We start from the raw sequence: 18,823 nt of genomic DNA on the forward strand, positions 1-18,823 counted from the left end.
TTGGCCCAAAAAAAAAGTTTTGGTCTTTGTCATTTGCATCTGCAAAAATACTCTTAAAGGTTCAAATGCTAAATTATTTTGTTCAGTAGGTAGTTTGCATGGAATGTGCAGTTACTGTAGTCACTTTTCTAATTTGTGTAAAGGTATAAAGTAGTGGTTCTCAGCCCTATCCCCCAGGAATACAGGTTTTCATTGCAACTAGTTTCTTAGCCTGAGTCTAATTTGTCTTTGCTTTTAAACTCTCACCCAGACCTCACGTGTTCCATTTTTTAAACACCCTGGGAACTTAACTATCCATCCAGTAATCAATTTTCTAAACCTGTTTAATTTACATTTATGGCCACAAGAAATGCCAGAACCTAAATGGGCAGCATTACCTGCAAAACAGGAACCAACCCTGGGTAGATTGCCAGTTTATCTTAAGCTACTCTTACCCACACATTGAGTCATAGAGTCAATTGAGAGCTGCTGATTAAATTGTCACATATTTCTTTATTCTTTAAAAATCCACTTAAACAACGTTTTGTATATGCTGTCTTCAGACTACTCTTATACTCTTATATATCTTTTATTTTAATAATGTTAAATCCTTTTTTTATAGAAAACAGTCCATGCTGCCTGATAGTTGCTATGTTTCTAGGGTTGCAGGAACCATTGAGGAAAATTTTGTGGAATCGGGGTGAGAACAGCTTTTATTACTCTGTATTTTTAATGCAGTTTATATTTTTATGGATAACATGCAGCACGTCTGCATTGATAATCATATTGGTATACAACATAGTGTAGACCTATGTGCTTGTGTATTGATACACACCAGTCTTATAAACTGGATGAAGAGGTATTGTTGCTCAGCTTTTATTTTGATAGACACACTTGAAAGGAGGAAGTTATCTTTTTCTTACTGCTCCTGCTTTCCTGCAGTGTTTTGGGAGATCAGTTCACTTGTATTTTGACACATATACTGACCAGCTCACAATACCCCCACCTCCCCTCGCCCACCTTTTTTTTTTTTTTTGATTTTTTGGTATCACAATACATTCCTTGTTTTGTGTGTTTGATTGGATTTTTCTGTCACTTTTATTTTGACACATTCATGTTGAGAAGCAGTAGTTCTGCAGCTTATTTAGAGCTTCCAGCTTCATTCAGCCCTTCACTTTGCACTTCCTTCTTTTGAAATTAGTTGCCTTAGGCTTGTTTTCTATAATTGGATTGGAGTTTCTGGTCAAACCAGTCGATACCATTTGCTTTAACTCTTTGCCTAGTCATGGCAGAGGGGTTCATGATCATGTTGTATGAGTATTCACCAGAACTTTGCATTTTCATTGTGTCGATCTGTTTTGTTATCTCTATTGCAGCAGTGCTTAGCTGGTAGGTTGCAGTGCTTTCAAAGCCACACATTGATTTTTATTTTCCCATTGCTATACATCGAAGGGGATAGTGGATAGCAAGTCAAAACTGTCCTCTGATGTGTCTGCTTAAGTGCTCCATGCTATGGTGTAAAATCCATTGAGTCTTGTCCACATCAGTGCACTGGCTAGAATTGTGACACAATGATGTCAGCCTCCTCAGATGTTATGTTCTGCACATGCCAAAAAAGATGTTTCTTATATTGATATTAAAAGTCTACAAGAAATGATAGTAAAGCTGTAGTTTTCACCCATGTAATACTAAAAAAAAATCATTGTACTTTATGTACATGACAATAGTGACTCTATAAACCAAACATACTCTGCTATAATGAAACTGATGGTTGTTATTTATAGTATTATAACAGAATCTTTTTATGGTTAATTTTTATGTTGTTGAACTCGTAATGTCCTACCTCAGAGTGTTTATGTTCCAATATAACTAAAAGTTAAGTCTGGTATTCTGCATGAGCCTGAAAAAGCTCAGATACAGTTTGATGGTGGAATCTCTGCATTAATGTATTGTTCATTTCAAAAAGCATCCGTCTTTCACATCCTAAATGGCTTAGACAATTGCTCTTATTTTATGTGTTACCATGGGACCTAGTTTTGTGGCAGCGGAGTTAACATTATTTTGGTTAGTGTAAAGCTCTGTTGCCTCACATCTTTCTTTGATGTGTAGAATAGTAGCTGTCACTGCAATGCAGACCATTAAGGAACTGTTCATGTTATTATTTCCACAAAGAAAATGTCTGGATTGATAAGTTAGAATCATAAAAAAAATAAACAAAATGTGGTAAAAATGTTTTATATCATTTAAAAAGTTTTATACCATCACTTTTGTCCTACCCCACTTACAGTAATTCTGGGAAGAATATTAGCAATATTTCTGGTGTGTTTACCAGGGCTAACTTAAATTAATCTGTTGATTAACATGGCAGTAAATTAATTTTATCTACACATACTAATCAGTTCATGTAAATTCTGATTTGCCAACCACCTTTGATTAGTGAATGATAACTCACCGGGTGATTGTTTTGTTTAATCTGTTAGCACTGTACAGTGTTGCTTAAGACTGTAACCTTATTCATCAAAGTAGTTGTTTTTCATCAAGTAATAACTTTAACTAACTAGGGTTATCTATGTTATGTTTAAAAGTAAAGGTCTGAAACTTCTCAGCCAGTAAACTTTTGTCTGGATCATTAGACGTATTAAAATGCATTATAAAGGTGGATAATATTTAAATAGTTTTATTTCAACAGTTTTTTAAAAATAAATTTATTTTAATTTGGTTTATGACTTGCCTTGTTTGTTTATTGTGTTAGTAAAAAAATATCATTTGCTTTCCATTATGCGTTGCTCCATGTACAAACAGAGCACTAACAGGATTTAGCAGAAATTGAAATGTTTATTGTAATGTATGATTTTGTTTTGAATGCTCTTTGACCTTTAAAAAATATGAAATCATTGGATTTTAGCATGAGGCATTTTTGTTACAATCCTTTACATTTTAATTTTGCCTAAATGATATATGAAAAATGGAGGTCTTTAACTATAATAATTCATTGTGGCCATAGTATTGGGACACTTTTATAAAGAGTAATTGTGTACATTTTACAAAAGGGCAGTGTTTGGTAAGTATTTGTAAACTACTGCTGCATTATTTATTATTATTGTCTGTACTTTTAACACAACTCTACCTACAGCATGTGACTTAACAGCATTTTGTAAGCTCTTTCTCTTAACTTGTTTAAATTTGGTGAGCTTCTAAAGGAGTAACACATCCATCCATGATTCTAACCCATGTGTCCAGGGCAGGATCAAGGGGCAGCCGCAGTCTGTCCTGGCAAGCATATAACCTAAGGCAGGAACAACACTAGGGCAGGGCTAGAGTAAGAAATAAAATATTTTAAATAAAATCTTGCCGTGAAGTAATATTACAGTGATTTAAACATATACAGCAAATGTTGTGTGTGAAACAGATTAATACAGCTTTCACATAGTTTAAGTATTTTATTAAATATTTAATTGAAAAGATTGAAATCATGTAGTGTATATTAGCTTGCTTTCCTTTAACTAGTTATGCATATCTGGAGACTCGGTGTATGAAGGGGAACAGGGCATGACTTTTTTACGGTACAATTAACTACCATTCATATCTGATGCAGGGTGTATCATGCCTTGTTTCCAATTCAGCTCTATGAGATGCATCGAACTCAGATTCTCACAATATTCTATGCTCGTGATGTCCAATTTCTAGAAATTAGTACAGGGATTCCTATCTCCCGTTGCAGACCATGTCTCAACTAGGCTTTTTCAAAATCTTGCAGCCTCACACATTCACTGTGTAATATATGAAATATGTTGTAATTTAATTGTGTGTTTAGTTGCTCTTGATGCTTGTGATTATATATTGGTCTGTGTAGAACCCCAAGCTTACCCACTATACTTAAAATAGTGAAAGGTAAGGTATTACTATTCTGATCTACGCATCTGAATATCTGTCTAATCCCAGAAGCTTGGCAGTGGATTTAATAAAAGTATAGTAAGAAAGTAGGCCCCTCCAAGCCATGAATTTGAAGTCTGCTTGGATTTCTGAATTGAATTTGTCTCTGGTGATTAGAAACAGAAGTGATAGTCAGCCTCATCATGGTAGAGTCGGAGTTAAAGCAGGTTTTAGTTTTTTTTTTTGTTTGTTTTTTTTTTCTTCCCATGTTACAGGTTTGGTTTTGGTATACCGGGAATTTTACAAAGTTTTGAAGACAGTGAGTCAAGTCTGCAAATTCCTGAAAGGAGAATGATGAGAGTGAAAAACCCATTTGCACTGGAGTTAAACAGCACCACATCCTCTTATTCAGGTGCGTCTACGTAACTACTACTTTGCTGTAAAATTCAACTGCTTAGGTGGGTGGGTAATACGAAACGAGAAGTGGAGTATGTGAATTTCTCCTTGGGATTAATAAAGTCTATCTATCTATCTATCTATCTATCTATCTATCTATCTATCTATCTATCTATCTATCTATCTATCTATCTATCTATCTATCTATCTATCTATCTATCTATCTATCTATCTATCTATCTATCTATCTATCTATCTATCTATCTATCTATCTATCTATCTATCTATCTATCTATCTATCTATCTATCTATCTATCTATCTATCTATCTATCTATCTATCTATCTATCTATCTATCTATCTATCTATCTATCTATCTATCTATCTATCTATCTATCTATCTATCTATCTATCTATCTATCTATCTATCTATCTATCTATCTATCTATCTATCTATCTATCTATCTATCTATCTATCTATCTATCTATCTATCTATCTATCTATCTATCTATCTATCTATCTATCTATCTATCTATCTATCTATCTATCTATCTATCTATCTATCTATCTATCTATCTATCTATCTATCTATCTATCTATCTATCTATCTATCTATCTATCTATCTATCTATCTATCTATCTATCTATCTATCTATCTATCTATCTATCTATCTATCTATCTAATGATAGACACTGAAGAAAAACCACCTGTTATTGTCGGGTTTTTTTTTGTTTTTGTTTATACACTTTTATCCCTGAGGGTAAATTGTGTTTTTGCATTTTCATGCAAATTTGATCAATCTAAAGGGAAATGAGAGTAAATAAAAAGGAATATGAAAATTGTGGTTTTTAAGATTGGATCTGAGGCTCCCCTGCTTTTAATGTATGCTGAATCAGTGGACTAAAAATTACTGTAACTTTTTTCCTTTCGTAACCTAAAGCAAATTGTTTAAACTTATTAAAACAGAACTGTAAAGTTTCACGCACTTTAAACTGTAAGGTTTGGTTCTGAGTTACTTAATGTGCCTGATCTCCATTTGTTAACATTTGCAACATGTGTCACCTTGAATAAAGACATCAGCGAAATATTTAATGATAATAAAATACGTACTGCTCATCTGTAAAGCACCCTGGCAGATACTGTAGAAGAAACTTCTAAGAATGTAAGTTAGTTTAATCTGCTATAGCTTCATAGTATGACGGAATTCCTTTAAATAGTTGTTGTAATTTGCTTTCGATAGCAAATTTTGGAGATGCTGGCATTGTGACTCCTGATATTCACATCAGGACATACAAAACACTGTTGAGCAGAGGATGCCATTCAGGTCAGCCTACATGTTTGAAGTCATTTATATCTTCTGGTATTGCGTCTTTTCTATTGATCTCTTAAAAGGCCCCAAGAGTGTTGCACTCCTCAATATTAGATAAAAATGAATACAAATTAATAGACTGTTTTGTCACTATGTGGATGAGCTCTGATTAAGATCACAGATGAATGTCCAGGCAAGTTTCTGACAAATCCCCTAATGCAGATCAGTATTCACAGTCCTGTTAATGGTGGCTTGTTTTCCAGGTTATTACACAGTAATGCAACTCCACAGCCACTACCTTCGGTCACTGGTATGAGGTTCACACTGTAGATTTATCTAAAGCTACATGCAACATTTGAGATACAGTTGGTTACATTTCTTTTTCCAGTTTGTCAGAAGTAGGATTTGAACTCGCAACCTCAGGGAGTGAAGTCCAAATCCTTAACCACTACGCCACACCTTTATAACACCTTGTCACAGAATGTTTCATAATCATAGTTCAATTTTGGAAAACTTAAGCAACGGCCAAGTTCTTATTAGTGGTTCCCATCTTCGCCCAGTGTATTTGTGATGGTAGAATCATGAGCACAGGTCTTATTCAAGACAACAGAGGCCTGCATGTATATAGATGTTGTTCTGAGGTCCTTTGTAATTTTATGAACATTTTATAACTTGGCCTTGGAGAGATCTTGGCATATCATCCTTTCTTGGCACAGTAGACTGCTGTTTGGACAGTATGGTTCTTTTTGTAATTTAGTCAGACCCCACAGCCTTAGAATTGACTCTGTAATGCTTTTCAGTTAGGTAAATGTCAATTTTTCTCCAAACAAATGAATTTCCCAGAATTCATTTGATTCTGGTATACTGTACCTATCCATATTACTAAACGAGAATGGTAAACTGGATATGGACACAGGGACCTGCCCGTGGATGCAAAAGACATAGTGCGCAAGTGCCACACAAAGACCCCCCCCCCAGAGTAAAACGGGAGAGACTACGCACGTGTGCAGGCGCCACACAAAGCCCACCCCCGCACCAGAGTAAAACGGGAGAGACTACCAACCGTCAGAGTAGGAAACAAAACGTCATAAAGAGGTTAAAGAACAGGGACAAACACATGGAGAGCAGGTTACAGAACAAAGCCCCCCTGCCCAGAGTAAAACGAGAAAGACTACGAACCGTATGACATGCCGCAAGCAGGATAAAGCGAGGTCAGAAATAAAACACAGAGTAGGAAACAAAGTAAAACTTTATAAAGGGATTAAAGAACGGGGACAAACACATGGAGAGTGGGTTACAGATGATGAAAACTGGAATGCAACAGCTTCAAAAAAACCTAGGCACGAAACACATGCACACCGAGATACAGAATATAAAGGCAGAAACAACGACAGTTAAACGTCCACACCACACAGCGGAGGCAGACCCGGAAGGTGCAGGCGCCTACATCGTGTGTCGGAAGGCGCGGTAAAGTACAAAAGGCAAAGGCGCCTACACAGCATGGTAAAAACCGACATAATACGGAAGGCGCAGGCGTCGCCGCCATATTGTGAGTGGCACTAATGCGTGGTGAAAGCGCAGGAGGAGACATAATAAAACAAGAGGAGTCAACGCCCTGCCCCAGAGTGAAACGGGACACACTACGGAGTCCACAAAGGTTCATACATCAAACCCGAGATAGTACGGACACGCATCTGAAACCGCGGAAGCAAAACTGTCTCGGCTCCAAAACCAAACAGCTCAACAACTAACACAGCTTCGACACCGAGCCCGCGTGGACAGATCTAATGAACGTGGACGCCTACAACGCGCGTCTCAAACTGCGTAGGCAAAGCAGGCACGGATTCAGCACGACACAGCTCAAGTGACCGAGATACAAACACGAGCCTGCCTGGATATAATTAATGAACGCAGACGCCTACAATGTGCGTCTGAAATGCCGCAGACCAGGCAGGCACTGCTACAAAAAGAAAAAGCTCGACTAAACTAGATACGAAGTGAAACGGGAAACACTACAGAGTCCGCAGTGCTCCACAATGCACCGCATAATAGTTCGGAAAGAGCTTCGTAGTAACAGTGGGGAGACCCAGAGTGACACGGGCGAACGCTCCGTATTAAACATACGTCATCCTCACACGTCCAAACTATACAGCATACGTGAATCACATTACAGTAATGCATTATTAACAGTACGATAAACATCACAGTATCGCAAACAAATGAAAATTATTAGTCGAAAAAGAGAAAATATATTCACCACGGACCAGGTGTCATTGAAACAAAAGCAGAATAAAGCGAGATCAGAAATGAAAGACAGAGTAGAAAGCAAAGTAAAACGTCATAAACAGGTTAAACGAGGGGGCCAAACACATCGACATCAGGTTACAGATAATGAAGACCGCAATTCAAAAGCTTCAAAAACAAAAGCTCGACTGACCGAGATACAAACTGAAATGGGAAACACTACGGGGTCCGCAGTAGTCCACAATGCACTGCATAATAGTACGGACGGAGCAACGTATTAACAGTGGGAAGCCCCAGAGTGACACGGGCGAACGCTCCGTATTAAACGTGCGTCATCCTCACATGTGGCTGCCCAGCGGGCGCGGGTTCAAAACGCCGGGGGTAGGCGAGGGAAGCGAGCAGGGGGCAGAGCCCCCTTGTAACACTAGAATGATCACAACTAGATGCCCGCCTTATCTGTACTGGGCAGCATGGCCTAAGTCTTACGTGACTGTTAACAGCCAACCTTCTTTGTTCTTTAATTGGGTAATACTGGAGGGTTACCTTTTTTTGTTGGTTATTGCCTATGGCATTAACATGCACACAAAACCAATGAAAGAAATTCAATATTTGAGTTCCTTTTGTCTGTCACACCCTTTTCTACATATTGTTATAACTGACATAAAGCACTAAATTCACTGAACAAAGCAACAATCAAATAAGAGGTGTTTCCTTAAGTCCTGCACAAACACACACACACACACACACACATTATGTCTACAGGGCTCTTTATTCACCCACATGGATCCTCCTCCTGATAGAAGACCCCTTTGTAACCTTCTCTTGTCCTCTTTGATCAATATGCACCCCTTCCCCTCTCTGAGCAATTTTAATGTTTATCAGCCTGTGTTTGTGGAATATTATCTTCTCCACTAATGTGAAAATATAAACATACTGTACTGGAGGGTAAACCATTGTGCTCTGCTGTCTTTAAAACATCTGGCTACTGTTTGGAGCCAACAACAGTTGTTTTACTGAAGTGTTTCCTTAATTTTAGGAGGGGTGAGGCTGAGGCACCACTGTCTGGAGAACTGTGTACTCACCTGTTACTGGGGCTGTGCTGTCCACGGTTTGCAGAAGGCACTCTGGGACCATGAGCAGGGCGTCCTCATTACAACACCCCTGCAATTTGAGCAGGCTCTACGTGGCTCATACCAACACCGCAGCACTTTGTTGTATCCTTCTCCTGTTTGCAGACTGCAGGTTTATTTTTACCTTTTAGCAGAGATTTGGAAAGTGAAGCTCAGAGGAAAGCTGCAATGTGGTCAGCTAAGGCTTTCATTGTGACCCATCTCTTATTTATTTAGTGTTTAACCCAGAATGATGCTCCAGTCTATTCTATGGTGGATCCATAATTTCAGTCATAATGCAGGAAATAATTTCAATGTACTCTGTACAAGTGACAATCATTATCCTATAAATCTGTTGCTCTGAGAATTTGAAAAGTTATGATCAAGTAGAAATGACAGCCAGAGAGATTTCCTTTCATCCGTTGTCATATTCGGCTTATCCCATTTAGGGTCGTGATGATCCCAAACCTAAAAAGAACAACAAAAATGTATTTTTTTTATAGCACAAAATCATACAAGGAATGTCTTAGTGGGCCTTTAACAGTCCCAGTTAACAAGGTGCCATCTTGCTGTGCACTCATAACACAGTATGTGTTGCCACATCAGTCTGTCTGATAAACGTGTGTTTGGACTTTGGAACACTTGGTGGTATTTGGGAAATCCCATTCAGGGGTTAACATGAAAAAGGCATACACAGAAGGTTACTGTACCTCAGCTATTGTCTAGAGATATACATTGGCATCCTTGACATACACGCACTGATGAGGGAGGTAACACAGCTGGAGGCCTAGCGAACACTATGAAGCCTCCTGCAATTTGACTTTGACGCAAGAGTAACCCAATCCCACTGCTCCCAGCCCCTGGCAGTGTCTTGTCATAAAATCACCATAAAGGCTGAAAGTTGAAGGTTCTGCTCCCTAACCACTAACCTAGCATTGAGAAGCGAGAACGCTCAGAGATTCTGTGCCGGCTGCCTGGAGATTCGAGTGTCCAGGATGCGGGAAGTCTTTCAACAGCACGTTATCCCTTTGTAGCTCTGCTGACACTGGAGCAGCCTGACAAGAGAGAGCTTTATGAAATTGTGAGTAGTGCCGTCCTGGGGGTGTCTAGTCTTTTGCAATGCTACTCTGGCAATAGCGGCTTGAAGGTTACCAGAGATGTTCATCTCAGTCATCATGGCCACCTGGAAGCTTCACTGCCTTGCTTAAAACCTTTAACAGGGTTTGGGATGTTTTCACTGTTGTCTGTATCAGTCCCATTGCTTCACTTTGTGTCTGCTGCATTTGTGTGCTTAGAGAGGGAGTTGACCAGCTTTGCTGACCCCTTGGATTTAATCTGAATCCTCATATATCCTCTGTTTGCGTCTTTTGTTAGGTTGCCAGTGTGTCCGTAATTCACATCTCTCATGAGAATTTCAGACTACCCTCTAGGCTTTTGTACCAGTATCTGCTGACCGCACAAGGCCACGTTTATGACCTGAAGGTACCAGACTTACTCTTTTTTTCTATTTTGTCAAGTAAAAGATAATTTTCACTTGCAGAGCTGATTTTTTCTTTTATAGTAGTTAGCAAATGCACTTACTGCTGTACCCTCACCCTATACCTTTGTACTGTGCCTATAAAAAGTCTTCACATCCTAAGAAGTTCCTCATTTTATTATTATATAACGTTGAATCACAGTGGATTAAATTTGTCTTTGTTGACACTGACCAAAAGACTTTAATGTCAATTTGAAAATGGATCTCTGCAAAGAGGTCTAAATTATTTACAAATGCCAGACACAAATTAACAGATCTCACAGGTATTCCTATCTTCAGGTAGTATTTAGCAGATGCATCTTTGGTAGCCATGACAGTCTTGAATCTGTGCACAGGTCTCTATCTGCTTTGCACATCTGGATGCTGCCATTTTATTTATTAAAGCTCTGTCAGGTGTCATCTGGATTGTGAGCAAACGGCCTTTTTCAGGTCCAGCCACACATTTAGGATTGAAAGTTTATTTAGTCTAATTAATCTTGTTGTTTTGAAGTCATTCCTGTGTAGTTTCCACTTCATACTTGGAGCGATTGTCTTGCTGAAAAACAAATTTTCTCCCAAAGCCCAGTTTTCTTGCAGACTGCATCAGGTTTTCCCCAAGGGTTTGCCCATATTTTCCTGCATTCATTTTACCTTTACAAGCCTTCCAGGTCCTCCTGCACTGAAGCATCACCACAGCCAAATCTGCCACCACCATGCCTTATGGTTAGGATGGTATTTTTTGACAAGTGTGCAGCGTTGAATGTAGCATTTAGTCTGTTTAAGAAGAAGCCATAGATCCTTCTCCCAGGTGACTTCAGAGACTACCATGTTCTTTCTGTCAACTTTAACCCGAGGTATCATGTGTGTCTTTTCTCTTTACCACTCTCCCATAAACCTGTCACTGGTGAAATGCCTGGGCAACAATTGTTGTCTGCAACCAACTCTCCAGTCTCCGCCACTGTAGCTTGTAACTGCTTTGAAGTTCTCCGAAGCCTCTTGGTAGACTCCGTCACTAGTCGTCTTCTTGAACATTTACTCAGTTTCTGTGCATGATCTGCTCTAACAGATTTAACAGCTGTGCCATTTTCTTTCATTTCTTCATGCTTAATTTAACCGAACTCCCTAAACTGATATTTAGTGACTTTGTTATTTTGGTGTCTCCATCCCCTGACCTGTGCTTTTCAATCCCCTTTTCACAGAGTTGCTTGGAGTGTTCTTTTGTCTTCATTGTGTAGGTTAGGCCACCATACTGACTCACCACAAGTTGGACCTTCCAGATACAGTTAGGGGCATTTAGACTACAATTAACTAAAAACTTCACAGACAGATCATCTCCACTGAACCAGTTCTGTGACTTCAAAGACCAATTGTCTGCACCACTGATTATTTAGGGGTGTTAGAATAAAGGGGTGAATACTTATGCGATCAATTATTTTGTGTTTTATATGTATAATTAATTTAGACCACTTTGCAGAGATATATTTTCACTTTGACATTAAAATATCTCTGTTAATCTGTTTCAAAAAAGCCAAATTAAATCCACTGTGATTCAATTTTGCACAACAAACGTCCAAGAGAGTGAATACTCTATGGCTGTATAGACGCCATGCTAGTCCTGTCCATTCCCTTTGTAATACTCCTCCAAACAAAATGCTCTGCACCTGATGAACTGGTACTGCTTACTGTCCATCCAATAATTTGACCTGGGGCCTCATGTATAACGCCGTGCGTAGAACTCACACTATAACATGGCGTAAGCACAAAAGCGGGATTGTGCGTACGCACAGAAAAATCCAGATGCAGGAATCTGTGCGCACGCAAACTTTCATGTTCTTCCACTACATAAATCCTGATCAGCGTGAAAAGTAACGCACGTGCACGCGCTTTCTGTCCCGCCCCAACTCCTCCCAGAATTACGCCTCTTTGAATATGCAAATCAATATAAATAGCCTTCTGTGAAAAGACAATGGGAAAAGCACAGGGGAAAATATAAGAATTTCAGCGAATACCAAGTGGAGGCAAAGGAAAAACGTACTATTTGTTGGTTTAAACAGTGGTATAATCAACAAAAGGAAGCTGATCGAGTGACAGAGTGTCGGAGAAACTCGAAAGATCCAAGTTCACAAAGTCTCACAGTGCCCGAAATAAAAAAGAAATCACATATCAAAGTCGGCGTGAAAAGGCGAGTCGTAGCCCACAGTCTGAGTGTCATATGAAAGCTTATTAGGGTACAGAGAAAAAAAATAGGCACACAGTGGGAAAAAGGCACGAAATGTCAACTTTAATCTCGAAATTTCCACTTTAATCACGTAGTTTATTTTGTCATTAAAGTAGAACATCATAAACTTCATCTTAAAATCGTTTATTTTACTAGTTTCTCAAGTAGCATGTTAAATGCTTTGTTCTGTATTTGATCTTCTATGTGCTCTATGTGTGTGAATCACTACGTGCTTCCGTTCTTTCTCTTTCTCCGACAGGACACAGAATCCATTACATTCATGATATTACAGCTCTCTGAATAATTAAAATACTGAGATGTATACGTGATATCATTTTCATGATGATAGGAATGAAAGCATGTTATTAAACATGGGAACACGGTGGCACAGTGCTTGTTCATATCTCACGCAAGAGTCTTGCTGCGCCATGTGCGACCTTCGATGAAATAATTTATTACAGAAGTACTGTCTCTTTCAAACGTACTAACCTCCAATTCCTGTCCTAACTTTTCTTTCTCAAAATGCCCAATCGCCACACAATCAGCTCTGTAACGTTAAGCCATCTATAAGCTTAGAACATCGATTCTTCAAAACTTTTAAGGAACATTGAAATATGTTTGTAGTACATGTTTAATTATTATATCCGTCTATCCTTCCAGTGTTGCGTCAGCACCAGCAATAATACAGTGCAAGGCAGGAGCTATCCGTGAACTAGCTAGTGCTGCGGCACCGTGTCCTCACATGTTTAATTATTAACAATACAGATTATTTAAATGAAGTTAAAGTTTTATCTGTATACTATAAGCAACATATTTTGCTGCATTTCATCTTAAAAATGATATTGTCATCATACGCGCTTTATAAAGTGGCGCAGGTTGTGCAATACAGTAATCCCTCCTCCATCGCGGGGGTTGCGTTCCAGAGCCACCCGCGAAGTAGGAAAATCCGCGAAGTAGAAACCATATGTTTATATGGTTATTTTTAGAATGTCATGCTTGGGTCACAGATTTGCGCAGAAACACAGGAGGTTGTAGAGAGACAGGAACGTTATTCAAACACTGCAAACAAACATTTGTCTCTTTTTCAAAAGTTTAAACTGTGCTCCATGACAAGACAGAGATGACAGTTCTGTCTCACAATTAAAAGAATGCAAACATATCTTCCTTTTCAAAGGAGTGCAAAGCAAGAAGTCAAAAAAAAAATCAATAGGGCTTTTTGGCTTTTAAGTATGCGAAGCACCGCCGGTACAAAGCTGTTGAAGGCGGCAGCTCACACCCCCTCTGTCAGGAGCAGAGAGAGATAGAGAGAGAGATAAAAAATCAATACGTGCCCTTTGAGCTTTTAAGTATGCGAAGCTCCGTGCAGCACGTCCTTCAGGAAGCAGCTGCACACAGCCCCCCTGCTCACACCCCCCTACGTCAGCGCAAGAGAGAGAGAGAGAGAGAAAGTAAGTTGGGTAGCTTCTCAGCCATCTGCCAATAGCGTCCCTTGTATGAAATCAACTGGGCAAACCAACTGAGGAAGCATGTACCAGAAATTAAAAGACCCATTGTCCGCAGAAACCCGCGAAGCAGCGAAAAATCCGCGATATATATTTAAATATGCTTACATATAAAATCCGCGATGGAGTGAAGCCGCGAAAGGCGAAGCGCGATATAGCGAGGGATCACTGTATTATAACTGTCCTCACAGGTGGCGCAGTGGTAGTGCTGCTGCTTTGCAGTAAGGAGGCTGTGGAAGATTGTGGGTTCGCTTCCCGGTTCCTCCCTGTGTGGATAGCGCTTTGAGTACTGAGAAAAGCGCTATATAAATGTAATGAATGAATCATCAACTGTAGTGCAAGTTTACAGTGAGGTAATTGTACTTATAAGTACAAACAGTTCTACAAGGAGCACTTGATGGACTGATTGGGTGCGTTTAGAGTTCTTGGGATGAAACTGTTTCTGAAACGCGAGGTCCGTACAGGAAAGGCTTTGACGCTTTTTGCCGTGGTTGAGGTAGTGTGTACTTGAAACTGTATACCGATAATTCTCTTTCCAATCAGCTGCTGCTGTGATTCCCCACTCAGATACAGTGATATAAATACTCCGAGTGGTGCAGTGAGAGTAATATGGAAAAAGATGATCCACAGTGGCAGCCCTTAACGGGAGCAGCTGAAAGAAGAAGAAGATGCAGTGAGAGTAACAACGCTAAAGCAGTTATGGTATTTGGAATACTATGGCTATTCCCTGGACCATTATATTGCTGCAGGTTAATTACAATCAGATGCATTACACTAATAAACAATATGCAGTTAATTTCAGTGTATTTATAAAGCCGCGTCAGGAACGTGGGTCTAAGAAAGAAAGGATGAGCACACAGGAACAGTAGCACTGCTTTGACGCTGGGTGCCGCCAGTCTGCAAAACCGAGCGGAGAAATTGCGTACGCCAAGGCATGAGGTACCGTGGAAATGTGCGTGGCTTTACGCCAAGTTTAGGTTTTATACATCGCGATTTGAGCGTGGAAAGGTTCGTACGCAACATTTCTGTGCGTACGCACCGTTTATACATGAGGCCCCTGGACACTGTCCCAGCTGTATTAGGTGCAAGGCAGGTAAGGCCCAAACTGGATGCCAGTTCACTACTAAGCACATACATTCTCACACACACCTACCAGGTCAGTTTAACTGAGCACATGCGTTTTTGGGACACAAGAAGAAACTATCAGACAGTCATGAAATCCATGTCTGCCTTTTGTCTAGTGATTCCAGGACAGGCAGCAGATTGCCACAACCTTGAAGCAGAGATATGCCTTAAAAACAGAGGGAGGGAAATCTTAAGGCAGGGGTGGGCAGTGTCGGTCCTGGAGGGCAGTAGGGGTGGGCAGTGTCGGTCCTGGAGGGCAGCAGTGGCTACAGGTTTTTGGTCCAACCCAGTTTCTTAATGAGGGTCAGTTATTGCTAATGAAGCACTTCTTGCTCAAGTGACCTTTTGATGCTTCATTATAGTGGTCTTGCTTGTTAAGGTTCCCCACCCTTAATTGCTTATTTTATTCTTAAACAACTGCACACTGTTTTTAATGGCTCCTTATTAGCAATAAAATGCAAATGACAAAGGAGCCAGCAGTTCTCCGTCTAACTTGTTTCCATTTACACCTGAGTGGATTCATCATGCACTATTTGATTTAATAAAACACTTAAGAGAAAAATGTTACAGACTGGAAATGATTTAAGTATTTGGATTATATCGTTGGAAATGAAAAAAATAATCAATGATAGAAGAACCTAACATTACAGACTAACAAGCCATAACATTAAACAAGGTCTGAGACTGGCAAGGATTGGTTTCTAGTTAAGCAGTTGGGTTGGAACGAAAACCTGCAGCCACTGTGGCCTTCCAGGACTGCCATTGCCTACCCCGCTATTGAAGCATTTTTCGGATATTGAAGTTTAATGGAGTTGTTTTAAGGGTAAAATGTATTTGATTTGAAGTTCACTGACTTCAGTATACCTTTTAAATAACATTTTTTCTATTCATTTAAAAATGACAAATGAATGACCACCACGATTATACACACATGCAGTGCAGTATGCATCTCTTGTTAATTCAGAACATAATTGCTTTTATAAACTAAAAGTTGAATTCAGCGTGTCAAACTCGTTTTGCTTGCTGATCATTCAATCATTCTTTATTTGCCTTACCTGCAGCAGCTCTTCATGTCAGCCAACCATAGAAGCCGAGCAGAGGATTCTGACTTGTTTTGCAAAGGGAAGGAACAGCAGCAGGAAGGAGATGAAAGGGCAACCACAGCAACTGCAGCATCCTCTTCAGAGGAAGAAGGCAGCGTCAGAGGAGATCGGGATTGTGTGGTTTGCCAGAATGCCCCTGTCAATCAAGTGCTGCTGCCATGCCGGCACACGTGCCTGTGCGACAGCTGTGTGGAGCGCTTCCACCAGTGTCCAGTGTGTCGGGCAAATATCTGGGAGTCCTTTGCTCTGTACCAAAAGACACTGCACTATGGGGACAGAGCTTGAGAACAAGGGGAAACAGGCCGCTGTGCTCCTTAAGGGAATGGAAAACCAGTTGGCATAGTGGTTACAGTGAGCGTAATGTGACCTCCTTTCATTAACTGACACAAAGGTGCAGGGTACCAACCTTGTCGAATAAGTCATCGTAGATATCATGGGTGGGGACAATGACCATAACAGGGTAATGGATACTAGCCATATACAAAAGTATGTACAGCTCCTGAAATGTTTTTTCTCTTCTAACATACGTAAAAACATCAAGGTTTGATCTTCATTTAAACATTATCTGTGGATAAAGGTGATGTAAACATGGCTTGATGCTTGTTATATGTTGTAGTTCCTGGGATTATTAAAAAAAATGCAAGTTTTGCATGCAGAAAAGTAAGTACACCCCGCCATTTATCACAACATCAAATACATGAAAATGATTAGAACATCGTTAGGGAGGATCTGGCCTGAATCACTCTTATTAAAACTTCAGGCATTTAGCTTGGTTTGGTCTGTTGTTAAGTGTGTGTTGTCTCCATGTCTAGGTTGAAAGTGCTCTCTGAGGTCATCAGAAAGAAGCTTATAGATGTCCCAAGAGTCTGGGAAGGAATTTTAAAAGATCTCCAAGCAATTCAAAATCAGCTATTTTAACTGTTATCCACAATCAGGGATGCCAGCTTTCTGAGCAAGTTCAGTTTGTGTAAGAAGCCTCTTAAGAATCCCAAAATTTCATTGTGGGACCTCCAAGTAGCTCTTGCTACTATTGATGTCAAAATGCATGAGTCAACCATTAGATGGTGCCTATATAAATTAGATCTACATAGGAAACCAGAATGAACATTATGTCAAGGCTGAAGTTTGTCCATGAACACACAGAACGTCTGGAAAAATTTGCTCCGGACAGATGAAGCAAAGATGGAGTTACCTGGCCACAATTGCAGAAGATGTGTTGGTGAAAACCAAAGACAGCATTTAAGCAGTAGACAAACTGTAAAACATGGTGATGGAAATCTTTTGGTTTGGGGCTGCATTGCATCATTGCCTGAATAGTTCACCATCAGAACCCTCTAGGAATTCTTCATTGTATTAGAAGGGTGCTTGAGAGTATCAGTCATAAGCTGGAAGTGGACCTTGCAACATCATAATGACCTTAAAGATATCCATAAGTCCACCAAGGAACAACTAAAAAGAAAGAAATGGAGGGTTCTGGAATGGCCGAGTCAAAGCTCAGATAGATAGAACTTTTTGTCCTCAGGGGAGAATCTGGCTTTTTACAGAAGCTCAGTAACTGAATAGACACAAACTATGGTCTGTACACGCCAAGTTGACTAGAAATGTCACACTTCTGCCTCATCATTCATTGGCTGAAAGTCCTCAGTGTTGGAGTGTCAGAGAGAGGATGTGCAGCATTGTGTATAGTGCTACTCAGTTTTGCCTTCATTCACTACTTTCCTACTACCGCCAAGGGGTTCGGAGTGTGTCCTGTAACTGAGCTGCCCTTTTAATTAGTGTGTTGATTCGGTGGGCCTCTCTTGAAGTGATGTTACCAGCCCAGCACACCACAGTGCAGAAAATCACACTGGCCATCACAGAGTTATGAAGACATGAAGGATGTCACCTCCCACATTAAAGGAACACAGTCTCCTAAGGAAAAAGAGTCTACTGTGCCTTTTCATGTATACTGTAATAATAATAATAATTCATTACATTTATATAGCGCTTTTCTCAGTCCTCTTAAGTGCTATCCACACAGGGAGGAACCAGGAAGCAAACCCACAATCTTCCACAGTCTCCTTTTTGCAAAGCAGCAGCACTACCACTGCGCCATCTGTGAGGACACTGTAGTCCCTCTGTGTTACTAGACCAGTCCAACCATCCAATCCCCCAGTAGTGACCAGTCACACAGGCTGTGTCGTGTAGTGAAAGTCAATGTTTCTTGTTTTTGCTGATATTAAGTTGCAAACAATGCCTTCTACACCAAGAAACAAACTTCTCCACCTGAGTCCTTACTCTGTCTCATCCCCTTGATCAATTCACCCCACAAGTGCAGAATCATCTTGAGAATTACTGCATCTCATCAACATACTGTGGGGGGATTTGAAAGGGGCTGAGTGCACCAGACACCCCTTAGCACATCACAAGTCTGCGTGAAGGAGACTGCTAGACTGTTTGTAGAAGATA

At 39.9% G+C, this 18,823-nt stretch overlaps 1 protein-coding gene across 1 annotated transcript; it reads left to right on the forward strand.

Moving 5' to 3' along the window:
* The first annotated feature begins 1,256 nt into the window (after positions 1-1,256).
* On the forward strand, positions 1,257-17,054 carry LOC114666710 (cell growth regulator with RING finger domain protein 1-like). Its single transcript, XM_028821673.2, has 6 exons — positions 1,257-1,368; positions 4,128-4,264; positions 8,839-9,016; positions 9,845-9,992; positions 10,286-10,393; positions 16,334-17,054. Exons 1-6 carry the CDS (start codon positions 1,265-1,267, stop codon positions 16,658-16,660), a joined length of 1,002 nt encoding a protein of 333 aa, XP_028677506.2. The 5' UTR covers positions 1,257-1,264; the 3' UTR covers positions 16,661-17,054.
* Positions 17,055-18,823: the final 1,769 nt, after the last annotated feature.

This window comes from Erpetoichthys calabaricus, chromosome 16 (assembly GCF_900747795.2).
Source record: "Erpetoichthys calabaricus chromosome 16, fErpCal1.3, whole genome shotgun sequence".
NCBI lineage: Eukaryota > Metazoa > Chordata > Cladistia > Polypteriformes > Polypteridae > Erpetoichthys > Erpetoichthys calabaricus.

Bases quoted from the DNA above. Each gene is read 5' to 3' on its own strand.
- LOC114666710 (XM_028821673.2), top strand. From the start codon at position 1,265: ATGGCAGAGGGGTTCATGATCATGTTGTATGAGTATTCACCAGAACTT. The intron at 4,265-8,838 runs GTGCGTCTACGT...CCTTAATTTTAG, and splicing joins CACCACATCCTCTTATTCAG to GAGGGGTGAGGCTGAGGCAC. The intron at 9,993-10,285 runs GTGAGTAGTGCC...GTCTTTTGTTAG, and splicing joins AGAGAGAGCTTTATGAAATT to GTTGCCAGTGTGTCCGTAAT.